The following is a 25,503-nucleotide window of genomic DNA, read 5'->3' as shown; positions in this document are numbered from 1 at the left end:
AGTAAGGTAAATCTTGGTTCTTTTACACAGGAAATATGCAAGGAGATAGATAATATCCTTTGCTATAGCTCAAATGCTACTCAGAACATCTCTGAGTGGTTTGTTGTTTTTAAGCTGCTGATCTGGGTAATTCAGCTGTCCTTCTGAGCAGGCTTGTGCCCTGGACTGAAAGAGTTTTCCAAGCTTAGTCTCTCTCAATTTTTGAGAAGTAAATTACCCAAGGGATAGTGAATTGATTTTTGACAATGTATGTTCTTTGGCAGCATTTCTTATGTCTCTTGAAAACCTCATATATCTTTATGGAATAGAGTTAACTCTAGCTGCCGTGCTCTATCTAGTGATAAAAATTTATTTGGTGCTTTCAAAAGTAAGCACTTCCTAGAGTGTTGTCTGTGCACTTGAAGGTGTGTTAATGCTGACTTCCTGAGCTTTTGCAGGAGATCTCAGAGGGTGAAAGCTTTTCTTCCTAGGCAATCCAGTTGAATCTTGTGGTACCTCCATGCAGTTGTTTCTTTGGGCATTGTAGCGTTTGGCTAAACATTGAAATGATGGGCTGAGCTGTGGATTATTTTATTTTTCATCTGACTGTTACAGAAGCAAGTGGTACCCAGTGTAATTCACAGCTGTCTATCTGCCTGGTTTTAGTGGGGCTGAACGTGTTGTACAAAATGTTCTAGGCCTAGTTTGGGTTAGATGGTCCCGTTTTTTGAGAAAATACAGCTACTATTGGTACCCAAAGGAAGTATGAAATTGTTCAAAAGGAACGTTGAGACTTAGTCCTCCATATCCAGCTACTGCTGTTGGGCCAAAAGTGGCCTTTTGGATACTTTGCCTGCTGCATTTTGCCTTGGCCAGAAGGGGAATGGTGTCACAGGTGAGAGGCATCATGCCTTGCTGCCAAATGCCACGTGCTGCCAGCTCCTGTGCAGCAGCTGCAGGCGCTGCCTGCCGGGGCAGCAGTGTCAGTGTGTGTGAGTGTCAGCAGCTGCTGCTGCTCTCCAGCCCTGCTGCAGGAGCAGCCCTGCAGGATCAGCCCTGCAGGATCAGCCTGGCTCTGTGCTGGCAGCAGCAGCTGGCCCTTCCAGCTCTGCCATGGAACAACTGCCTGCATCCCTGCAGCAGGTGCCGGGGAGCAGCTGCTGCCAGATGGGGAAGGCAGCTGCTTCCCTGGGCTGTGGAGGTGGGCTGGAGCCTGGGCTGGTGGGGTGGGGTGTCACAGAGGGTCTCAAAACCCACATCCAGCTGTTACAGCTGCTGGGGTCAGACTATCCTGCAGGGGATTTAGGAGAGTCAGTCTGGCATCCTGCATTACAGCTTTCTGGATGCAGCTCCTAGGTTTGCCTCAAATGCCTTGGTGTCTGTCTGCCCTCACAACTTCTTTCCTGTTGAATTATTTCCTCAGAAACTACTTTGCTTCTTTTATTAAGGTTAATGTTACTATGCAAGGATAGCACCCTAATGGTTACCTGTGAAACATTCCAAGGGTAAGGTCTTGATTGCTGTGGGGATATGAAACTACCTGGAAAAAATTTGGAGAACACTCTTAAAATTTATTATGTAAAAATTTCAATCTGCCTGGTGGAAAACGCTTACCTGCCCTGGAAAAGCAGGATGCTAAGAAAGTTGTTTTAATATTCAGTAACTTTATCTTCAGAATCTGATTTTGTATTCAGCACACAACAATAGTTTTCTCATCTTCGCGTTCGTTTTCCTCTTGTGTGGTCTGGAAAAGCACAGAAGTGACTGCAGAGTCTCTGGAGCTGCTGTGAAGGCTGAAAATGATATCCTAGATTTACAGGAAATGCAGAGAGGAGGAAGAACTTGTTCTACCTTTTCTTCTCCTTTGTCTTCCAAAAAAGGTTCTTTGGTTTCTTTCTGATGTGTAAAGGTTTACAAATCAGTGAGCCTTCAAGGTTTTAACTTTCCTGTGGTGGTTTGTTTCTTTCATCTTTTAATGACTTAGAGGATGTGCTGGTTGTTCATTGAAACAAGATTTAGTAGTATTCTGGTAGGAATTTTCTTTTAAAATATTTAATGCCTTCTGTTAAGCAGGTCTCTCATGAAAATAAAGCTGAATAAAAATCTGTGAATAATAAAAAGTTTCCTCAGCCTCTCTCTTTACTTGCTCAAAGATGCATTTTTGCATCTTTAGGGCTCATCTGCTATGCTATATTTTTAAGGATTTTTTCACTTCTGTTTCTGAACAAATTTAACTTTCTTATTCCCATTAAATTTTTGTTTGTTTGCTTCTTGCTTGGGTAGAATAAAAGGAATAAACATGAGGAAAACATCTTTGTGTATTGTAAATAATTAAACCCTGTGAATTCTAGTGTGCCTTTCTAGATAAGTGAGGCATAGAGCCCTAAGGTGCCAGGTGTCCCTTGGACTTGTACTAATGAAAGTATTCCAAATATAATGAAAATACAGCCAGGTAATATGGGAAGTAGTCCATTAGAAGAAGCCCTTATAAATATTCCAGCCATAGGAAAAGCTGAAATCAGACCTTGCAATTGGGGATGAGAGGCAAGCCCATGAGGAACCGAACCAGACTTTGTTAATTGTGTTGCTCGCAGAACCTGCTGCTTTCCTGTGTGCCTTTCCCTAAAGGAAACTAAGGCAGGAGCAGGCCAGGTTGTTCTGGGACTGATCTGTCACCACAGAGCCTTTGACGTCATGTCACGCTTGCCATTGAGGGACTGCCTGTCTCGTGTGCTTAATTTCTTAGGGAAAATCAAAGACATGCAAACCAGGTGATTTTCTTTAGTTTAGCTTGCATGGCATGATGCAGGTGATGACAAGGAAGCAGCTTTAGTTTTTGGTTGCTGGGGGTTTTTGGTCTCACTGATGGCTTTTGACTTGATACAAAGATTTGTATGTTGTAGTATGTAGTATTTGAATGTTGAAATACTGAAGTATAATAAGATTCTAAATAATCTTAATTTGCTGCGACTTTGACATTAACAGTGTGTTGAAGATCTGGGAATGTCTCTTTTGCACTCATTCTTTCCTGGTGCAATTCTGAAATGTTTGTTTTCTGTTTCATTGACAACTAGCAAAAATGATCCGTCTGGAAAGTGAAATCTTTCAAAGAGAGCTCCACAAAGTCAAATATTAGGACTGTAAAAATGGTGCGAAGATTTTAACCAAAAATGCTTGTATTGGCTATTAAGAATTCTGATGATCTTTATTTTCAGCTGGTGTTTACACCTGTCTGTTCTTGTTACCCAGTGACTCTGCATTGCTAAGTGACCAAGAGCAGGCTTCTATTTTACATTGTAAATCACCAGAAAGATGATTCAGGAAGGATGCAGACACCAGGTGAATTAGCTGTTTAATTACTCTGCCCTCACTGGGATGAGTTAACTCCTTTCACTGTGTGCTCTGGCAGAAGGATAAGCTAATTTTGTTTAGTTTATCTCAAAATGAGAGTATGCCAAAATGAGCTGAATTGATTTGCAGTTCGTATGGGCTGAGAGAGGACAGTGGCAAGTCAGCAGAGCTGCAGGAACAATAAAAAGAGGGGACAACTAAAACCAGTGTTAAAACCTGTATTGTAGGTGCCATCTCCTCAACTTCATCTGCACAGCCCAGGGATGAAAACAACACATTGTTGGTCAAGTTCTTGTTGTAGGTTGGAACACAGGGTAGTTCTTAAAAAAGTCATGCAGATTTTGGAGGCCTGACAAATGAGAAATAGTAACTATTTCTGTAATGACCAGATTAAGTGTATTTCACTGGGATTTAAACAGAATCTCAGACTTCTGCAGAGCTTTTCCTCAAAGCAGGATTTTTGCATCAGATCTGTTGATATCAGTTCCAGTGGCAGGTTAATGGTAGTATGAACCATCCTGTGATTTCAGAAATGACAAGCTCAGGACCTGTACTCTGCAAACCTACCTGGCATAAGTGTATATAAATGTGTAAGCATTTGCTGGGGATTGTGTTGAAGTTTTGTTCCATTTTTAATTTCAGAAATAACTGCAAGAAATAATGAAAAGAAGGCAAAATGATGCTTCTGAGGAGCAAAGTGGTATTTTTTAGCACTCCCAATGTGAAGTGGGTGAAATTCAGCATTAACACAGCATGCTCTGAAGTGGAAGAAATTTTGTCTTGTTGCAGAGAGGATCAATGTGGTGAGGAGGGCACTGTAGTGCACAGTAGAAACTGCTGCCTCTCCTCTGCAGGCAAAATTCTCCATAATTTCATCTTGTCCTTCAGACTGGTCCATTTTGTTTTGACATACTGCATGTAGTGCTTTGTAAGTGTGGATTTTTTCAGGGTTGAATTTAGGAAGAGAGAATTAGCCTTCAATTTCTTCGTGATTTCTTCTATTTATGTTTTCATGGTTGTAAATTGGGAAAAAAGAACTTGGGAAATACATGACCTGATGATGGCTCTTTATGTCTCGGAAGGAAAAAAGTGTTTGCGTAGCCTCCTTCTTCTCTTACAACATAAAGAGAATCAGGAAAACTGATCTGTTTGCTCTTGCTATCTAGCTCTGTGTTACTACTGTTAAAAGGTTATTTTTTTTTTTATTTTTTTGGATGCAGTTTTTTATGCCATAGTTTTATATAACTGTGTGGTGGAGCAGAAGGAAGACAATCATGTTTCAGATCTTGTAAAAGTCTGAACTCCTCTTGTATGTTTGAATACAGTTATGATGAAAGATAAATTCCAGAAAGAGACTTAGCTCTTTCCTTGTTTCTCTTTTGGTGAATATACCTGATATGCTTCAATGTGAATGGTGGCAAATATATGGCAGAATGAATATAGCAATGCTCTGCTTGCTGAAGTTGAATAGTTGAAAAGGTCTGGGTATCAAAAAAAGGCAGCAGGTTGCTGCATCTCAGTTTTTGTAGAGTAGATGGAATTAAGCTCAGTTCAAAGTAAGTTTTATGAGAGTTAACACTACCTTAAAAATGCTATTGTGTTAGATTTCTTGAACGAAGTAAAGCCAGAGTACAGGGCTAGAACTTTGAGGTTTTTTGTGCTCCCTTTTAAAGTAGTATGAGTGCTTCAGAGTTTTGAAGGTAAAACACCTTTATGGGACAGCACTGTTGTCCTAATTTTACAAATAACTACTTGGTCTTGCTTCCCTAGGTGGCTTGCTCAAGGTTACACAAGAGTCCTCTGGTGGAACAGGGAATTATGTCTAAATGTTTGGTGTTTAAAACTTGAAGTCTGATTTCTGGATTACCCTTTTGTAACAGAAAGGGAAAACCTATACTTTTCCTGTCATCCTGCTGAAATTAATGGAATTATAAGTATTAATACCCTGATTTTGATCAATGCTTTTAATTCTGTTTACTGCTTCTTTTTATTTTTAGGCATGTACTGGTATTGAAAATATTGATGAAGCTATAACGTTGCTTGAACAAAATAACTGGGATTTAGTGGTAAGTATTCTAAGAAAATGACTTCATAGATCAACCCCACAAACAGTGACATGGCATCTTGCTAAGACAGCTGGTAGCTTTATTTCAAATTTGGGGGTGTCTCGTGGCTGGGACAAACAGGCTGTTATGTGCAGACTGTTTCTGGTCTGTTAAAACCTCATCTCCAAGTAAATGTGATCCTGAGTTAACAAACTCTGATCTGCTGTGGTTGTCTTCAGGCTTTTTTTTCTTTCTTGTCCTCTAAAGCCATGTTTCATGTTGTGTTCAGTTTCCTCTTGGCTTCATTTTGTAAGAAGTGTTATGAAGGGCTGTGTTTTTAGAAGAAGACCTGTGTGTACACATGTGGGTTTTTGAGGATTTAGGTTCCTGTGGAAGAAATGGAAGATAAAACAACTTTTTCAAATTTTCATGTGCTTTTAATTTAAAATTAGGATTATTTTTCTTCTGTTGTTGGTGGTTGTGCAGAATTGAGTCAGAATTATGATTAAAGCCATAACTTCATTTAGATTTTGTGCTATCCAGACATCATTAAGTACAAACAAAAAAGCCAGCAAGCAGTCATCCTGAAAAATCTCTTTTGCAACAAGGTTCAATGTGCAGACAAGTAGAAGGAAACCAATAAAACCAAGCAAAGTAGTCTTAGGTGTTGTAAGACTCTACATAGGATTAGTAAATAAAGAAGCTATTAATCCAATTTCTTAGGTTTAGAAGTGTAAACTACAGCAAACGTCATTAAAAAGCGACTGGTCTTCCTTTCAACTGTAAAACATTTGATTTCCTCCTTTTTTTCCCCCTCTTTTGCAAACGAGTGACCTTTGGACCAGTCCAAAATATCAGAAAGTTATAAAAAAATTGGATTTCCAAAATTGGCTGTGGATATAGTTTCAGCTGTAACCTATTGTAATAAACCAGCACAGACTGCCAGCACTTGAAACTACGTGTTAAAATGAGTGCAGTCTTTATTTTGCAACATGTCAAGGTATGAGCAGGAGTGAGACACCAGTGAGCAGAAGGGAGTGTGTCATCAGTGGCTTCAAACAGAAAAACCCAGATGTGTGTTGAGTGTTGGAGTTAAAACATCTTGTCTCATAGTAGTTTGTAGTGACATGGCATGAGCTCTTTTGAAAATTCCAGTGTTTGCTGGAAGGCAAGGAGTAGCCTTGTGCATTCAGTTCAGGTTGTGAAGTTCCCAGTACAATCCATTAGATCTGTTGGATGTAGTTTGGGGGATTTGTAAATTGTGTGCATTACAATAAATGGCCAACAGGTTGGGTTGAATGAGAGAAGTGCCATCAAAAATGGTCAGAACAAATAAGTCTCTTCTGAGACTCCAGAATGAGCAGAAAGCAGAGTGAAGTTTCTGAAGCAATGAGAACACCTTTAAATGCTTGATTTTATTAGTGATTACTGGATGATCTAGAAGTAGAATATAGAGAGGAAAGAAGTAATGACCCAAATGTGCAAGCTTAAAAAAGGCATAGAGAAAGTAAGAAAGGATAAAAAATTAGGAATGCAAGAGGTACTTGAGAAAGGTACATAATTTTTGAAACTAGGCAGAAGATGAATGAGAGGTACGTCTATGAAGAGGAAATGGTAAGTTGCAGAAGAAAAAAAAATACTGTTGAGGAAGCTGTAAGTGAAGGAGATGCCCTAAGGGGCTGTCATTAACAGGACACTGGCTCATTTTTATTCAAAGCAGGCTTTGAATAAAAAAGGGAGTGGGAGTGAAAGTCAAATCCTGCTAATATAACAAGGAGGTAGAAGCAAAAGAATGAAGGAAGAGTGAAGAAAGGGAGTTCCTGGGGTGTGAGAGAATCAACTATGTCTGTTAAGCAAGGGTTTTTAGCATTTCAGAAGAACTTGAGGAAAGGCTCATGACTTAAGAGAAATGTAGCATTTTTTTATTTTGGAATTAAAAGTGCATGATCCACACTTTTTTTTTTAATTCTTTTTTTGTTTGGTGGTTGGTTTTCTTTTTTCTTTTTCTTTTTTTTTTGGGGGGGGGAGGCTTTTTAAATACCTTAAATTCAGCAGTCAAGTACAGATTCAGTGCCTAGGAATTGGGGAGGGTTTGTTTTAATTCAACCAAATGGTCTTGGGGTTGTTTTCGCTGAGATGAAAAACTAAAATCCTTTAGTTTGGCACTAAATATGTCATTCAACTCAGAGCAAAACTTTTTTTTGATTTCTAAGGAAAAACAAGCTTGTACAGTTCATGAAGACAGTAGTGAAGTGATGATGATTTTGTTAAGGGATCCTCTGCCGTCCTTTGGCCCCCAGTGTTAGGTAAATGGGAAGAACACAATTTCTTTTTTCTCTAATTTCACTTCATTTTCTGCATCTGATTCAGAGGATTTTAGACGTCAATTCCTTTACTTCTGTGATGTTGGAAGTAAAATCAGAAGTCAGTATTTGATGATTTGATGAGGAAATCTTCTGTGAGGCACTCAGACTAATAAGTAGAAAGCTAAGCAAATCCCATTTGGATGTCATCAACCAAAGTTCAGGGGCACTCCTGCAGCAAAAGGGGAAAAACCAAAAACATAAGGAAGTTCTTGTCTCAAAGAGATTGTTTTCTCTTGCTTTTCACTCAGCCTGTCTGTATCTCAATTCCATGTTCCTGTTAGGGGAAAAAAAGTTGTGCATTATCAGAGGCTGTGCTGAAGACCCAGGTTGAAGATTCCCCTGGGCACCTGTTGCTTCTTGAACTCTCTGACACTCAGCTCAAGGGTGTTGTTATTTCTCTGGGACTTCAGCCAAAACAAACAAAAGAAGGAGCCCTGGTGAGCTGGAAAGCAGAAGGATCCCAAACAGAAACAGAGAAGTAGGTACTGACATGGGCTGACAGAGAAGTTCATCAGAATGCGCAGAGACAGCAGAGGTTATTAGGTTCACAAAACAAGTTCCTTACATTGTGCTACAAGTACTGTGTGTTTGTGTAAGCTTTTCTGAGGATTACTTTGTTTGCACTGGAGAAGTATTCTGCTGATTACTTTGTCCCTGCATTTTTTCCCCCTTGTCTTGCTAGAATTTAGTATTAAGGGTTAAAATGTTGCCAGTATCTTTCCTATTATTGTTACTATGTTCTGTATCTTTTGGACATTTGGTTTTCCCTTTAAACAAAGCTAAACCTGGGTTAAGTGTAAGGCTCTTCTTTCTGGATTTAGTTTTTATAATAGTCACTTTTGGTTTTTGTTAAGAATTAAAAAGAATTCCTTTTTCTTTTCAGTTTAGAACTGAAACGTCAGCTTCCTATTTTTGAACTTTAAAAGATTACTCACCCCCAGTTAGAATTCTTCATCTCTAATCCTCTATGTGGGATACTCTAAGACAATATAAACTGCCTCTAATTTAGCTTGAGTTGGGTACTAAATAAAGTGGATTTAAATGTCTCAGAGTTGTATATGTTTTATAGTGCTCAAAGCAGTTGTATACGTTTTGCAGTAGCTGCTTGAAGCAGTATGGGAAGCTGTCTTTCATAAATGTTTGGTTGCTTGCCTTTGTTCAAGTGCTCAAAATAAAATTGGTCACAAGAGTGCTGCAGAGGAATTAATATGCAGCAACAGTGTAAAAACTGCTTGGTGGGATCATGAAGCCTAATTTTGCCAATAATTAGTTCCCCTCTGGTGCATATGACTTGGCCTTTGTGGTGGTCTGCTGCATATAGAGCAGCTTTGGGTTTTTCTGTGTGAGAACACTGTAGCCTAATTACTGGGCTTATTATAGGCTGGGCGACGAAATGTTTCAGATGTTCTGTGAGATACAGAAGATCAACATAGATAATATAATGATCTCTTCAGGCATCCTGCTATAAATGGATGCAGCTCTCTTAAGCCTCCCAGGGTTGCTGGTATGTTATTTCCTGAGTGTCATTTCTTTCAGCTCTATTAATTTAAAGTAATTTTTACCATCTGAGGAAGCAGAAGTTAGGAATTTCTCTGTGTTGTAAATTCTGGTGGTTTCATAGCTTGCCCATTTAGACTCTGACCTTCTCTTCTGGCATATGAAGGTAAGAATGACAGATAAATAAATCTTAAACTTTCAGTATGAACAATTTATAAAAATAAAAGTGTGAAAAATCCCAACTGTGTGTCTGTTGAAATGCTTCTGATGATGGTACATATTTAAAGGAAAATCACCCATTAGTGGCTTGACCTTATGCTCTGTGGACCTTTATATGTGTGAGGTCATTACACAGGTGAGATCTCTGTGCTCACTTGAGGTCTAGTGTTTGAATCTGTGCATGAAAGTAAGTGAAGTGCTCTGCTCTGCCTTTCACAGATTTAATGAAAAATTCAGGTCCCTCATATGCAGCATGACTTCATATTCTGTACTGGTAATCAGAACAGGATTTTTGAATGAAAAGCAGAATTCACCACACTTCATTTTCTGCTTTTTCCAGGATGGCCATTTCTATTTTTACTCCTGTTCCCTGGTTTAAAATTGTTTTTCGTGTCTTTTACAAGAGACATTGTAATATAGGTACTTTTTAGAGTTGCTTTAAGAAGAAAATACATTTCATCAAAATAATGGGGGGAGAGGGGCGTTTATTTTCCAATATTCAATTCACTTGTAAATATGTGTATAATGATTGTATGGATATAATCCCCTCCCATTTTTTATTTTCAAAATGCCCTTTGTGCCTTCCTGCTCTACTTGGCTTGATTATTCTATATTCTGGTAGAGGATCAAAGCACAGTATAACTTCAGTAAAACCAGCAGTTTAGGGCTCCTGGAGATAGGATGACTTGCAGGTCCTGTCATACTTGGGTTCCAAGAATCACTTGACAAGAAGTGATTCTCTATCTTGGAAGGAAAAATTGTATATTTTGAATATCTGTTTTTATAAAGCTTCAATTCTCAACTAGAACTTTTAACTTGAAATGGATAAATTAGACAGATGGAGGGTTTTTTGCATATTGCTTGTAAACTACTTGGAAAATAATATTTGTCAAACAGGTTTGTTTTTGTTTTTTTTTTTACTCAAAGTACCAATTTTGTATATGTCTATTTACATCTATGTCTTTTGGAAAAAAAGTAACTGAAGAGACAAAAAAATTGATCTGAGAAAAACCAGGTAGGATTTAGCAAATTTTACTTCTCTTGGAGGTGCCCATTTAGGTGGGAATGGCAAAGAATGGGCTCTTGACAATTATCAGCAATCTGTTATTTGTATGTTCCAGTGCTCTAACCAGTAACAATCCTTTTGTTATAAGGTGTAGCAAATTTCAGTAGGAGCAGGTAAAACTGATACACTTAGATTGTCTTTTGTCTCTCTTGCTCTGCTACAGCTTTCATGTGGTCTCTGTCTCTCTTGTGTGTTATTTTGATTGATTTGAATTAGTCTGCCTCCAGAAACTAGATGATTGATCTGAGTTTGGCACACAGCCCTTTCTTTTCCTTAAGTGTGGGGCAGTGTTCAGTGGATGTTTGTGTCCTGTGTTCAGCAGCTCTCCTGTTGCATTGCAAGGCTGTGTTTCAGTGCCTGGGAACCAGGACTGCACTTTGTGGTCATGGTGTTCATCACACTGGCCTTTTGATTTTCTATTGCTGACCTGTTATTTTCTTTACTTTGGAATTGCATACTGAATATGGCACAGATTTGACAGCACTCAAATAGGACAAGTGAGAAGTCCAGGGTATATTCCTCTCATTAGGACTAAATCTGACGGATTTTCACTCTTGGGAACACAGGCTTGTGTTTTAGTAACATTCTCCCTGTGGTCAGATGAACAGTCACATCTGCCTGCTGGAAGCAGAGGCTTGTGTATTTTTTTTTTCCCAAGGAAAATTTAAAGTTTTGTTTTAGACAGGTGTACTCTTGTGGGTCTGGGTGTCCTGTGGAACATGTTCTTGTGGAACATGGAAGAAGGAAGCCCTGAGTTAAATAATCCCAAGGAGGGTTGGTGGATGGGCATCCCACTGGTGCAGGCATCCCATGGGCATGGTTCCTGTTCTCCAGGAAATTCAGGATTTGCTGGTTTTTTTTGCGTGTTCAACTGCAGCGTTAATCTCTCCTAGTAGGACATAATTGTATGTGAACTTGTCTTTTACAAAGGACTATAGAAATCCCCTTTGGAAGTCTTTAATGTATTTTCTGTTAAATTAGGGATCCCTGTTTGCAAAAATTACTGTATTTTTCGTTCTCCGTATTTGCAGCATTTTGCAGCTTTCAAAGTGACATTTGTGTGTCTTTGAGTAAGCTCAGATGGGTGCTGTGTATTTTATGCAGCTGGGTGGTAGAAGAGAAGAGTTGTTGATTCTTAAAAACAGTATTAAATTAATTGTTTTCACTTTCTTTCAAATGCCTTAATCTTGGGTAAAACACATTTCCTTTTAATGTATTTTTTTGTGGAAGATTATATGAAATGTGTTTGTCTGTAGGCAGTCATAATCATGGTATGGCTTTCCACATAGCTGTGTGCTCATTCATCCATTTAAAAAAAACCCCAAAACAACCCCCAAAAACCTACTTTATTCATGTGAGGGTAACAAAGCGGTTGTGATTATGTATTTTGTGGCTATATTTTGTTGCTGGGACAATGTATATAAAATTTTAGTTCTCTGTGACCAGAAAGAGAGTGGAGAAGATTTTTAGGTAAAGCTTTGCTGGCAATATGGTGAAGTAAAATGTAAATTCTGTCTCTCCTTTTCAAATAACAGATGGAATTTAGTTACTTCACTTAAATAATTCAGAGTTTTAGTTACTTAAGAAATAACCTCAAGTTTTTCTTGTACAGTGATCAATCAAGCAATGGGACTAATATATTTAGATTTCTAATCATGCTGAAAAACTTTGTTTCTTTTAACAGAGAATATTGTGTTCTGAGAATAAACATAAAGCAGCACCTGAGATCCCAGTACTGGCCCAAAGTACTGCTGGAGCTCTGTGGATGCATCACCCACCTACCTGAGTTTTTACAAATAACTTTTTTTAGAGGTCCTACCTCTTATTGGTAGTTTCTGCAAAGATTGCTTAGCATTCATTTGTCCTGAGACATTCAAATTTCAGAACAAATTTATAGAATATACTAAGAGTGAATTGGCTGGTATGAGGTATCTGTAGTTTATTACCCTGTGACCTATTTAGTTGAACTAAAAATTGCACACATCATATAAACACGTGTTTGACAAGTGTTTAGTCTGTCATTGAGTCATGTTGGGACTGTGTGAGGAGGAGAAAAATGAAGTAAATTATTTAAGAACAGCATCTGTGCCAGTGCTGTGGCTATTTTGGAAGTGAATGTTACTTGTGAACATTTTTACCACAAAAGCTAGGAGCAATCTAGAGCCACCAGACTTTCAAAGCAGAGTGTCTTAAAAATGGATTTACTTACAATGCTGTTGGATATCTGAGCAGTTTCTAGTTTTATTTCAATAAACTCTCCTTAGCCTGTCCTGGGTTGCTGTCCCTTCAGCAGTACAGCACAGGCTGTTGGAGAAATACTGAGACAACTTGAAGGTTACATACTTCATCTTGGGATTTTCTGCTTTCCAAACTTTTAACCTAAATCTTGCATAATTTTTATTTAAATTATGGATTGGTGATTAGACAGTTGGCTGACTACAGCTGGGGCCATTGGAACACTGTTGATGTTTCATGTTATTGTGATTTTCAGTGAAGGGGCCTTAGGCTTTTGGCAGTACTTCTATGACTTTTTGTGTCCTGAGTTCTTGTGTCCTGAAATTTCTTCCCTGGCAGTACTTTCTAAGAGCTAGTATGTTACAACGAATGACTAAAAAAACCCCACTTTTTTAAAATATAACTGAACAAAAAATATATTGTCATGAGGTGGCTTATTCCTAATTAGCATTGCCATTCAAATTTACATAAAATTATTAGGAGAGGGGTAAAAATATGGGAGTTCAGAAAATTTTCCAATATTCATATCAAGGCATGGCTTTTGATTTATCTGACTCTCCTGCTTTCTATCTATTGATGTTTTAAGGAGTAATAAAATATGTTTTGGTATTAAGCATAAGCATTCCTTTCTTTTAGAAGGTGAAGCAGCATTAATGTCAAAGTTGTGACATTCTTGACCAAGAATGACACCTGTAGGTGTGTCAAAGCAGAGACACCTCATGGGCTGCTTTCCCTTTCCATGTGAATGAGTTTTGAGTGGGTTGTTGAGAGTAGATTATTTTCCTTTATTCCTGCTGAGCTAGAGTCAGCTCAGGTACGTGCTGATCCTTAAGCTTCTTAGAAATCTGTACGTGTTCTTTACTTTCACTATGCCAGGAAAACACATTCAGTTATGATTTTTTTATTTCTGTTGCACTTTGTCGGGGGAATTAGGCAGTGACAACATAGAATTAAGGAACTCTGCAAAACGTAGTGGGTTTTTTTTCCCCTCAGAATTTTAGGATATCTAACTGCTGAAAGGCATCCTAGTGCATTTAGGCATGTTGTAGGAGTGACAGGAAAAAATTTGCTGAAGCCACCAAAGATGTAGGGAGAAATGGGAAACCACATCTAGAGTGCTAATTGTAAACTATTTCAACGCGTGCTCTCTTGCTGATGAAGTGAATCATCTGTATGAATGTATTCATGTGGCATTTTTTGATGAAATGTTAATTTTTTGCTTTATTAGCAATTCTATTGTTTTGCAGCTTTTCATGAAGTATATTTGTTGTAAAGAAAGCAAGCTGAAATAAAGCAGAATGCATAGAAGACATTTCATTGTAGTTCAATTACGGTTTTTGGTTAAATTTTAACCACGATGGGGACAAATGTTGTCATTCTGTATAAACTTTGTGGGTGTAACTTCACGTCTAGCACTTGGAAATACTTTTGAGACTTGCAAAGCTGGGGAGATGCCAGCAAGTATAACATAAGCTACAGGAAAAAGCTGACTCATTCCTTTGCCTTGAAAAGCCTGCCAAAAATAACACAGGTAGAGATGGCTTCTCTTACTACTGAGGCACAATTAGTAATTTTGTTATTTAAGTATTACTGAATTAATTAAAAAATGTAAATGGAATAATATTTTTTATTACTTAAACTCTTAGCAGTCAGTTTTTGTAACCTCTGAAAGTAATGGTTTCAAAGTAGCTGTGTGTGTAGTAAGGTTTTGTTTGTAAAAAGCCTCTTTCTTGAAGTCATTGGTATTTCTGCAGAAGGTTTTTCTTGTTGTGGAATTTCTTGTTTTGAGCACACATCTCAGACTTGGTTAGATGAGATTTGGTAGTTGGGTAAAGCTGTTCAGAAGCCACGTTCCTCTGCTTGGGAATCTCAGGGTCCAGTCTGGATGTCGTGGGGCAGAAAGAAACGTTGGTAATTAACGCAGCTGGTTTCAGGAAACCTTTGTTGTATTAATCCACATTGACTGCTACATTTGACTAATACTTACAGGATGTTTTTGTCAGCACCAGTTACAAAAACTTCTGCTGTTTATTCTGGAATTTTCAACTTTTTTATTGTTGTAAACTGATTGCAAGAGAAGTCTGTGCGTGGTCTTGCTTTTTATCGAGTTTCCCAAAATCACAGTATGAAGATAGAACAAATGTTTTGATGTGTCTGTACCTGCCAGTACCCATTATTACCAGTTCTGTTGAAAATTAGCCGAAATCACTATTTGCAAAAAAAAGATAATTATTAGAGGAGATTATTTCAAAACAGTTACTGTTATTACTGGAATATTTGCATATGGCAGAGCCCTGGGAGTTTGTTTCATTTTAAGAAATACTTCTGTGCTCAAAAGGAACTAATAAACCTGTGCACTTCTGTTTTGCTTTACTGTTGCATGTGAAAATATGTTCCTTTGTCACTTAGATTTATGCTTTGGAAGCAGTTTGAAATTCACTTTTGCTTTTTCAGTCCTTTCATGGATGCTTTGTCTCACTAATGCTTTCCTTTATCATTTAGTTTGTTGTTTTTCCTCATTTTGGATAATATTTGTTCCATTTTGGGTTTTGTTTCCTTTCTTTTAAAAAAACCCCTTCTCTTGTAGAAAGCATTTGGAGTTCTATTGTTCATTTATTTTGTTTGAACATCAAATAAAAAATGGATTTTAAATCTTTAGGATAAGAAGTTTATCATGTGAAAGCAGAAAATTAGAGTAGGAGTATTGTATATCAGGGAGAATATCACATTTAGCCCAAATTAGGAGTAGAATGATTTGTAGTGGACTGACAGTTGTAACCAGAATGTTATTAATGACCCGTTTTTTGCTGTGGAAATATATAATAAAATATAAAAGACAAAAAAAAAATTAAAAATTTATTATGCATTCTTAATGAGGGCTTTTTAGTGTATTTTGTTGCATTTCTTCAAACTCAGCAGATTTTGAGTGATCCTCAAGCACAGATGAATACTGGCTGATATTTCTAAAATATAACAGCTAGAGTTTTTTTATTCTGCAGAACTCAAAACCGCAGTATGTTTGTCTTGTGTTATCTCACCCTCTGTAGTGAGGTTTTGTATGTAAGTTTTGGTATTATGTTCACTTAAACAATCAGAAAAATAAATCTAAGATTAAATGCTGAAAGAGTCAAAGATTAAAACAAGTTTTGCTTTGTTCTGAGTATAAGACAACAAAATGCCCATTTTTTTTTTGTTATAATTTTAAATTCTGTCCTACAAGTGGCTAACACCTCTTCCTGTCTTTGCTTCTGTTAATGTAGAAAACAGCATGGGGTAAACTTTCTGCATTTGTGATGTGAGACAAATTGTTTTTATATCAAGAAGATATTAAGTGTGTTAATAGGAAGGAGAGGTAGAATGAACAGTAAAGAGACAAAATACAGAACTTTGGTTTTTTTTAGCTTGTCAGATGTGTTAAACTGAAAATAAAATCTGAGTTTGTAGCATCTAGGGGAGAATATAGATTTTTGAGAGCTATAATAAATGGATCCTCTCATCAAAAAAGCTTTTATTGAGTTTCATAGAAATAATTTAATAGGTGGTTTATGAGGTTATTGCCTTAAGTTGAATACACAAAAAGATTACTAATGGTGTAAATCTGACTGTCAGAAAATCAGGGTGTTGGAAGAAAATGCCCCATGATCAAGTTAGTCCATTATAATGCCCTGTGACTTTCTGAAGCACTTGATGACATTTGGTTGGACATCTTTGGGTTTTGGATCACCTACTGTGGCAGTTCCTATTACCCTGTCTCGAGGTCTCATTTGTGTACTGCATTTGTTCAGTGTAAACCTCCTCAGTTTTTAGCTAAACAAATGTAAAGCTCTGCGAGGGCTTTTTTTTTCAAGTGGTCTCACCTGCTGAATGCAGTCAAACCTAAATAAGGCTTTTGTAATTCTCTGGGAGCAGCTTGTGCTGGTTGTGTCAAGCTGGTTTGGTTATTTATCCCAGTGAAACTCGTGCATCTCTCAGGTGTGCAGGTTATTTACATCTCTCCAGCCTCCTCCTCTGAGAGGATTGTTCTTCCAGCACTGTGCTGCTCCAGCTTGCTTTCTCCTTTTGCTTATGGATGTGTTTTCTGGTTCTCTGTTTTGGAGAGCTGATCTTGGTTTGTGCTTTGTAAAACCTCCTGCTCTTCACTGGGGTGGAGCTTCCAAAGGGGAGATTTTCAGGGGCCTGTGTCTGTCAGCCTAAACCATGGTGTGATGTGGAGGTTGGGAACGAGAGGAACACGAGGTGGCCACTGAGGAAGAGCTCCCTCCTCACCCATTGCAAAAGCCTTTAGCTGCTCTTTTGCCTGGGACTACCTTTAACTCTTAATTCATCTAAATATCTCTTTTAAATTCTGCAATTCTGGAAATTTAAAAACTACCTTCCGTCTGTAGTTTGTGAAGAGGGAGGAACCCCTTGCTCATTAGAATATCCAACCAGTGTATGTAGACTTCTGCTTTTAAATAATATGATTGGGAAATCCAGTCCATCTTCAAACTTTGTGAAAACCACAGAGTATTTACAACTTATGAGTTGAATATTTGTGCTGTCTAAAACCCCACATTATTCATAGGACGCTGGGATGAGAGTCACTCTAAGATGTGATTCATTGCTTTTCCATGGTTGGCACTAGAATTGTGTGTTTTGAAGGAAGTCATTGATGTTGTTTCAATAGGTAATTAAGGAATGGTGATTCTTGGTTTTCCTTCTAACACTGTTTTGTACTCATAGAAGATAGTCACAATTAGTCAGAACTGACTAGACTAGTTAAGTTAATATTCCCTTGAGGAAAAGTTCTAAATGTCAGTCTGCTTCTCAGTGTTCTTCAGGTACCTAAATAATTTTAGAATGCCACAGATTTTTTATGTTGCCCAAACTTTTAATGAATTTGGTAACATTTCATTAACCCTATTGCTTTATTGTTCCCTATACAGAACAGAAAAGTTGGATTGAATATATTTTAAAACTGTAACTGGAAGCATACTGCTGAAAAAAACACACCAAAAAATATTGTTACTTTGAACCTTTGTAATGGGCACTTGTCAGTCCAGTGTTATGTCTCATTCTTGATATCCTTTTCATTTAAGAAACCCCCAGAATTCACATTATGTTTATCAAGATGACCTGTACTGTTGGATGGTGGAGTCACAGGTGCTTGAGACTGGAAGTTGTTTCTGGATGTCTCTCTGGCCCAAAGCAGGTCCAATTAGGTCAGGTTATGCAGTACTTAATGAATTTTTAAATAAGCTGTTCCAATTCCTGGCTATATGATTGATATCCCTAAACAAAATGTATAAATCAAGAAGAGCTGCATTCAGTGGATAATTTAATGAAATAAATTGTGGGCCTGGGAGTTGTTTGGAGGTTGTCTTCAAAACAGGAATTATTCTGTTTCAGGATGGGACAGTGTTATGCCAGAATTTGTGTATGGACAGCACTGAGACACACCTAGAATTCTTGGCTTTGGGAAAAACTTCTGAATTACCCCTGTAATTCTCCATTTAAGGTGAACTTCACTGTTTAAATAGTGATAGCACTAGCAAGCTGTGGTACCCTGGATCCAGCAGAGGCACTCATGGATGTGCAGTGTGAGAGCAGCAGAAGCACAGAGTGCTGCCTCCCTGGCATCATTCTCAGTAGCAGGTTATGGGGAGCTGAAAGAGCTTTCTGATCCAGACATGGTTTCTTTATATTAATAACCCATAATAGATTTAATGCACCAGTTATTAAAATTGTTTTGAGAGTAGCACACATTTTTAATGACTATAAATTAGCCACACAGGTTGCTTTTGGTGATCAAAGATCCCTGTTTTGAGAGACAAAAAAAAAATGTAATATCTTGAAACATTTGCATAACCATAGAGATGTGAGCCTCTCTCAAAGGGGGCTGACACTGGGGAGGAACAGCCTGGAGCAGATCTTGCCTTAGTAACGTGTTCTTGTTTTAATTTTTTTTTTTTTTATAGTCACAACCTTCTCCCAATGAAATTCTAAAGCAGATGGTTGTTCCTTTTTCTTTTTTCCTTTGCAGGGTCTACTTATAGCTGTCTTGTTAGAACATGGATATTTAATATTTATGCAGTATGTACATGTGCACTGCTACCATTTGCTGTCTACATTATTTTAGTCTTCCATCTTGCTTAACAAACAGTGTCTGGACTCTTCAGTTTTACAGTATGGTTAATAGAGGTCTTTCCATCAAAAAAGCACATAATGCTTCTGCTGTTTTTTCTTACTCCTGTGCCCCTTAAATGTCATCAAGTTTACAAAACTGGGGATATATGAACAAGTGAGTTATTCAGTTTAAAAGAAAATAGCTTGAAGCCTCTATTGTACTTAACCCCTCAAACTAGGCTCAGAAGAAGTTTGAGCTGATTTAATCCTCTGAGACAGAGTTTTGACAGAAGTGTGAAAATACCACATTTGCTGTATTTCTTCACAGCTGAAGCAGCTTCTTTTCCCCAAGTAAAGAGAATTTTGTTTCACCAGCAGATCATTATTAGTGTAGGTTCTGTGGTACAAAATCTGTGTTTGCTCTCTGTATCTTACAGATGCAAAATAAAGGATAATTGTGCTCTCAGCCAACTTTATGTGTTGATTGACATAAATTAAATGTATATTGCTGAAGAGTATGGGAGGGAGAAGCCAATCCAGAAAAACCCAGATAAACCAAAACCTCCTACTCTTTCCTGGAGGTTTATTAGATGAACACCATCAAGAGCTGTGTATAACTGCAAAAACCACAATGATGATAAATGAGACACGTTGTTAGAAAGAAACCACTGATTATTACCATGCACAGTGAATAAACTGATTTAAAACCTGATCTGGTGGGGAACTTTGTTTTCACTGTAATTTGATACAGCCTCATGGGTTGTTGCTGTAGCTTATGGGTACCTCTGACCTTTTCCTTCTCTGCTTTTTAAATAATTATTAATGCAATATTTGTTTCTAAATGCAGGATAAATCTTATTGCAGTATCACAGTAATTTAGCTGAGTTCAGCAATAAAATGTTCTGACTTCATGTAGCCTTAACTATTAATGGAAATTGTAAAAAAGTCATGTTTATCTATTCAGAGAAAAAGAAACCATAGCATTTAAATCTTGATTGCATCTATTTTTGTGTTTATTAAGCACTTAAGCTACATTTTTTTAATGTCAGTGTGTGCAAAAGATGTTGATAGATGATTGCTGTCAGTAGTTCAGTCACAGGGTATGACTTTGTCCTCCTGGAGTACCAGGGAATCTATGAACTGTCCCTTCTTCACTGGGGACCAGACACTCATTCACCAGGTGCTGTGGCCAACAGGTCAGGTGTATCTTATATATGAGGATGGATTTTAGAAGTGGTGAAGGTCAGAAATGGATGAGTTGCTGCTGGCACAGGAGAAAACAAAGAGTAGTGGGATGCTACAAGCTCTCTTAATCTTGCTGTTAAACCTTCTGATGGTTTGGACAGTGTGGAATGGTATTTAACTGCATAAACCCTGCTTAAAAAATACTTCCTTTTCTCCCTGAGGGTAGTTTAGATTTTTGGGATGTTCCCTGGCAGCCTGAGGAGGCTGGGTGGTGTCTGTGTGAGAGGTGTAGGTGTGATGGAGCTGCTCTGGAGCACTTGGTGAGCACATGGAGCTGGCAGCACACAGGGTGTGTGCAGCTGGGCCGTGGCTGGTGCTCCTGGGAACATCAAATTTCTGTGGATGTGCTCTGAAGCTGCCTGGGCTGTTCACAGTTTTCTGGGTGTGTTTGGGAGTGATGTGTCCCCTGTGTGTGAGTACCAAAGTTTATTCCCAGGCATTCCACCTGGGAAATGCATCACAGGGTAACCAAACAGGAGTCTGAGCTTCAGCTCATGTTTGTTTTTCGCTTGGGTATGGTTTTTATTTTATGTAGATCCCATAATGATAATATCGTTCACCAAGAATATTCACTAAATAGAGAGCATTTTAGGGCATGTTTTGAAACAAGCCAATCACTCTTCAAAACATATTATAAAAGTTCTGATGTATTTTCGTTCTGCATGCTTGACTCAAAATTTGTTTTCTCATTTCAGGCAGCTATAAATGGTGTTATACCACAAGAAAATGGCATTCTACAAAGGTAAGCACAGGGGACTGGAGTAGTACATGCAGAGAATGATGCTGGGTAACAGTTGCTTTTTTTCCCTTCCTGAATCCTAAGAAGATGACATAATTCTCCTTTTAAAGCTGTTTCTGGAGCCACAAATTCTATTCCTGGCAAAGCTGATTTAACATTCAGTTTTTCCCATACTGATAGAGGACTAGCTCAAACATCTGTTCAAAATAGTTAACTTTTATTTTATTTTCATTGGTGGTTAGGTCATTCTTTGCAGGGTTGTCTCTTTACAAAGACTGGATGTTGGTGTGCTTCTGGCTAAGTGTTTCTTTTTCCTTATGCATTTATAAAGGTATTGATATTCCATGCTTTGGTATTTCTGGCCAAAACCATTTGTACTTTTTTTTCCTGTTTTTGCTTTTAAAATTGAATTACAAGCAGCAGAAACTGTGATAGATAAAGTAAGGTTGTTCCCTTCTAAAAGTAGTTTTACTGATTTTCTTTCAGCTTCTGAATTAAATTTTGGCTTGCATACTGATGCTCAGATATCTTGAACTCACTGAAATTTGATCTTCTAAGTGCTGATGAGGCAATTAAAAACAGCAGAACAGGAATTAAGCTACCTGAGAGAGACAGTAGAACAGTGTTTAAAAGTTTGTTCAGAAAAATATTTAATGTACTATTTAAAAATTTTCAAGGATGAAATAAGATACATAATGTAGGTAAAGTGGTGTTTGACATCTCTGTCAATACTTATCAACAGAGTCAGATTTTTATTTAGGACACTAAATATACTAAATATATATTTACTGTAAGGCCTGTTTAGTCCATGTGAGATCAAGTCTTTGTTGTGTGGAGCACACTTTCTGCATATAAGTTGTGATCTCAAAGCATTTCTTTCCAAAATCCCAGAATGTTTGATTGGGTAAAAGAAGCTGGGGAATAGTTAAAGTAATGCCTGTCTTCAATCACAAGGTGATCCAGTACCCACTTATATTTTTCATTAATTTGATTAATTTATGAACTTTTAGAAATTATTAGATATTCAAATGTGTTTCAAATGGGTATTTTTGTTACTTTGTTTTTGTTGTTTTGTATTCTTCCAGTGGAAGTGGTTTAAAGGGAGGCTCAGAAGGTTTAGAAACCTGGTTTCCAGTGGTTTTCAGAAAAGGCTTATTTTACTGATGTGGGGCTTTTTATGTTCTATTAGAGGTTGCTAGTCAGACATGTAGGATGCCTTTTGTGGTGGAATCAAATCGAATCAATGCAACTGGACTTGAAGCAAGTTAATTTATTGAAGAGAAAAAAGTACACTTTGTTGTATATTTAAGATGCTTGTTTTGTAATCCAATCCTGAGAATTGGGATATTCATTTCTTCTTGGGTCTACTAACAGAATTGTTACTGAAATGTACTTAATTCATACTTGTCCATCATGTTGAAGAAAATAATGTATCGCTTGGTATTTATACTTTTTAAAATACTGAACTTACTGTTTCCTGTACTCCTCTAGAGCTGTGATGTGGGCCTTTGACTTTTGAGCCATAGGTCTGAGTGTGGGTCTTTGTAGCTGGGCATTCATCCTTCTGAGCATGCTGATGTGAGAACTGAAGGAGCCCCTTGTTTTACAAGCATAACATGTTTTTCTGTTTCAAATGTGAGCGGCACAATGATGGGAGTTGCAATAGCTGAGTACTTCTGTGACATGCATGCCATCCACATTTGCACTTTTTAAAGTTCAGACCTCCTCTAGATGACAGATTTGACTTGCTCTGTGAAGCACTTCCACTGAGAATCTCATGGTATCTTTGAGAACAGAAGGAATTTTTGAAATAAGTTCTGATAAAGAATGGAAATGAGACAAGTTATGTTGCAGCATTTCTGAAATCCATCATGGGATTCTGTCATTGCCCAGCATCTCCCTGGTAAGAACACCTAAAAGGCAACACCCCAGGCTTACCTGATGAAGTTTCGTGCCTTCCAAATTTGATTTTTTTTTTTTTTTTTGGCCTGGTGATATTCCTGAAATGTCATGTTTTGTTACACCTGTTTCCAATCTCAGTTACATGTTTCCTGTGGAGAGGCTCACTGAGGAGGATGAAGTGCTTCTGGGTAGTGAGGGTATTCCAGTTTATTCTGACCTGTAATGCTGTGGGTATCCTTAGAGTCAGGTATGGAGACCTCCTTATAAGAATCTCCAGGAGCCTTGCAGGATTTTGAACTTGAAAGCAAGCTAGAATTCAGCATTGCATTACAGGTGTTTTCTTCTTAAACAGATGCTTCATTATCTTAATTTATTTACCTTAAACATGTATCTATTTCATATCTGATTTGTTTTTCACTAATTTGGTGTGAGAAAATACCTATCTGGGTGCAGAATTTTGAGCTGTATTTCTTATTCTCATTTTCACTGGATACTAGCCCAATGATGTAGAAAGCTGGTCGTTGCCATGGTGCCAATTTTTATATGGCCACAACACTCCTGGAACAGGAAACAATCCTTCTCGTCAAGATAATTCTGGTATTCATTTCATAGTAGATTTTAAATGTTTGTTTGACACCAGTGCTGATCTCCTATAGTTCTCCTGAGCCCTGAAAGGTTAAAATTGCTAATACAGAAGTTATTTTTTCATTTTTAATAAGCATTTTTTTTCAGATACAACAGCAATAATTCAGGAGATGTGTGCTGGACTGTAGTAAGTGAATAATACTGTCATTTTGCTTTCCTAACTTCTGGGTAGACATGCCAGGCTGTTCTGTTGAAATCATCTTGTTTGCTGTCTTTCAGTGAGTACGGTGTAGAGACTTTGCACGGACCAGCGTATGGCCCCAGCAGTCACTCTGCTGCAGCTTCCTCAGCTCCTTCCTCCTCCTCAGCATTTCGCCATGTAGTGCCATCTAGACAAATAGTGGAAAGACAGCCTCGAATGCTTGACTTCAGGGTTGAGTACAGAGACAGAAATGTGGATGTAGTACTTGAAGACAGCTCTACAGTTGGTAAGGATTTGTTAAAGTGAAATGAAAGCTGCTGTCGTGAAACTGTTAAAAGGACAAACTAAAAAGATTCAAGCCCAAAAATCCAAGTCCTAAAGCAAAGCAGAGCAAAACCTCTCAAAAAGAAAAAAAAAGATCCCCCCAAAAATGCAGCCTCCACAGCTACTAACCATTTTCAAATCTCTTTGCAGCTTTAAAAAAGCAAAATTTCACTAATCCATTGTAAAGGTTAGTGATCTATCAAATATTTATTTTGAAATCTAGTTTTCTTATGAACTTGCTTCAGAAACAAAATGAAGATTAATGATTAAGTTGAGGCATGAAAATGTAATTTGGGGTAGGATTAGTGTAGATGCAAGCTATTAATAAGTGGATGATCTTGGCATTTCCTCTTTGAATCTGTATGGCATCTCGTTCTGCACAGGATTAGTGACAAGATTAGAGGAATTCTTCCTGGTGTGAGGAACATCATTGCATTCTTCTTAGTTCAATTTTTATTTGACTCTTTCATTCAAATTAAGATGCATTCTATCAGTTTTATTGCCTTTACTCTGAAAATTATGCATTTTGAAGAAGTATGTTAGAAGTATGCTCACATTTCAGAGTATATTATTTTTCATATTCCCCAAACTGGGGATTAATTTACTTGTGCTAAGGAAGAAAAGTATTTTCATTTTTAAATTTTTAGTGAAGAGCTTATACAGATCCAAATAAGGAGCTACGTGAAGGAATAGTTGATGAAAGCAATTTCCCGTGCTGCAGCCTTTTGTCCGGGGTGAAATTTGGAAATTGAAACTTTTGATCCTCGCTTGTCCCTTCGGCAATGGATTTGGTGTTGGGTGGCGCCACCTAGCGGTGCTCGGCTTGAATTATCCATGGGTGTTTTTCTCTTTTCCTTTGTGCTGAGTTACATCCATGGAAATTAGACATCGAAAACTGACCAGATCAGAATTTTTCAGCTGTGCTGCTTTGATTTTTCTTTTCTTATTAACTTCTTAATTGATTTTCACCTGAAAGCTGTAGGGCAGAAGGCAGTTTGTGTAGAATTTCTATATTTTGGGAGATAAAGATGGAGGGCAGCCTTGTGTTTAAACTCCTGGGAGAAGTGAGCAAGGCAAATTTTGGAACTTCAGCTGTGGAATTGAGGAAAGACTAGATTTTGCTTTTATGGGGATCTGCTTTCCCATGAGAGGCTGCCCAGGAGGGCACAGGGGCCCAAGAGAGTTGGTTGATCTTCAAGACAATCTCTTCAAAGCACAGGAACAGTTCCTTCCAACATGCAAGAGGAGCAAGCATGGCAGAAGGCCAGCACAGAAGAAAAAAGCATTTCTGGCTGAGCTAAATTCAAAACCAAAGTAGCCAGAGCTGGAAAGTAGTGGTGGGCTGCCCCACAGGAGCACAGAGGTGTGCAGGTTTGGAGTTAGGAAGACCAAAGCTTGGCTGAAGGTGAAACCACTGAGGGGTTAGAAGGGTTTCTGTAAGTACATCAGCAGGAGAAGAGATGCTAAGGCAAATGTGAATCTGTGTTCAGTGGTGATTGCTGAGCTTGGTCTGTGGGAAGATTATGGAGTAAATCTTTCTGGAAGCACTTTTTGAGCACGGGAGAGAAAAAAAGGGGATTTGGAACACCCAGCATGGATTTACTAAAGGCAAATTGTACCTGATCAGTCAGCATTATTTGCCT

The 25,503-nt window shown here is 38.0% G+C and overlaps 1 protein-coding gene across 1 annotated transcript in view; it reads left to right on the top strand.

Annotated features, from left to right (window-relative positions):
* Nucleotides 1-25,503, top strand: part of FAF1 (Fas associated factor 1) — a 150,089-nt gene that overhangs the window by 11,342 nt on the left and 113,244 nt on the right. The window contains exons 2-4 of the mRNA XM_039711387.1: nt 5,328-5,396; nt 20,804-20,850; nt 23,614-23,822. Of these exons, the coding sequence (XP_039567321.1) occupies nt 5,328-5,396; nt 20,804-20,850; nt 23,614-23,822 (325 nt within the window). The remainder of the gene's footprint in view (nt 1-5,327; nt 5,397-20,803; nt 20,851-23,613; nt 23,823-25,503) is intronic.

This window comes from Passer montanus, unplaced genomic scaffold (genome assembly GCF_014805655.1).
Source record: "Passer montanus isolate IOZ18808 unplaced genomic scaffold, ASM1480565v1 scaffold25, whole genome shotgun sequence".
In the NCBI taxonomy this organism is placed as follows: Eukaryota; Metazoa; Chordata; class Aves; order Passeriformes; family Passeridae; genus Passer; species Passer montanus.
The sequence above is the reverse complement of the archived record's forward strand: the minus strand, read 5'-3'. Positions and strand labels throughout refer to the sequence as shown.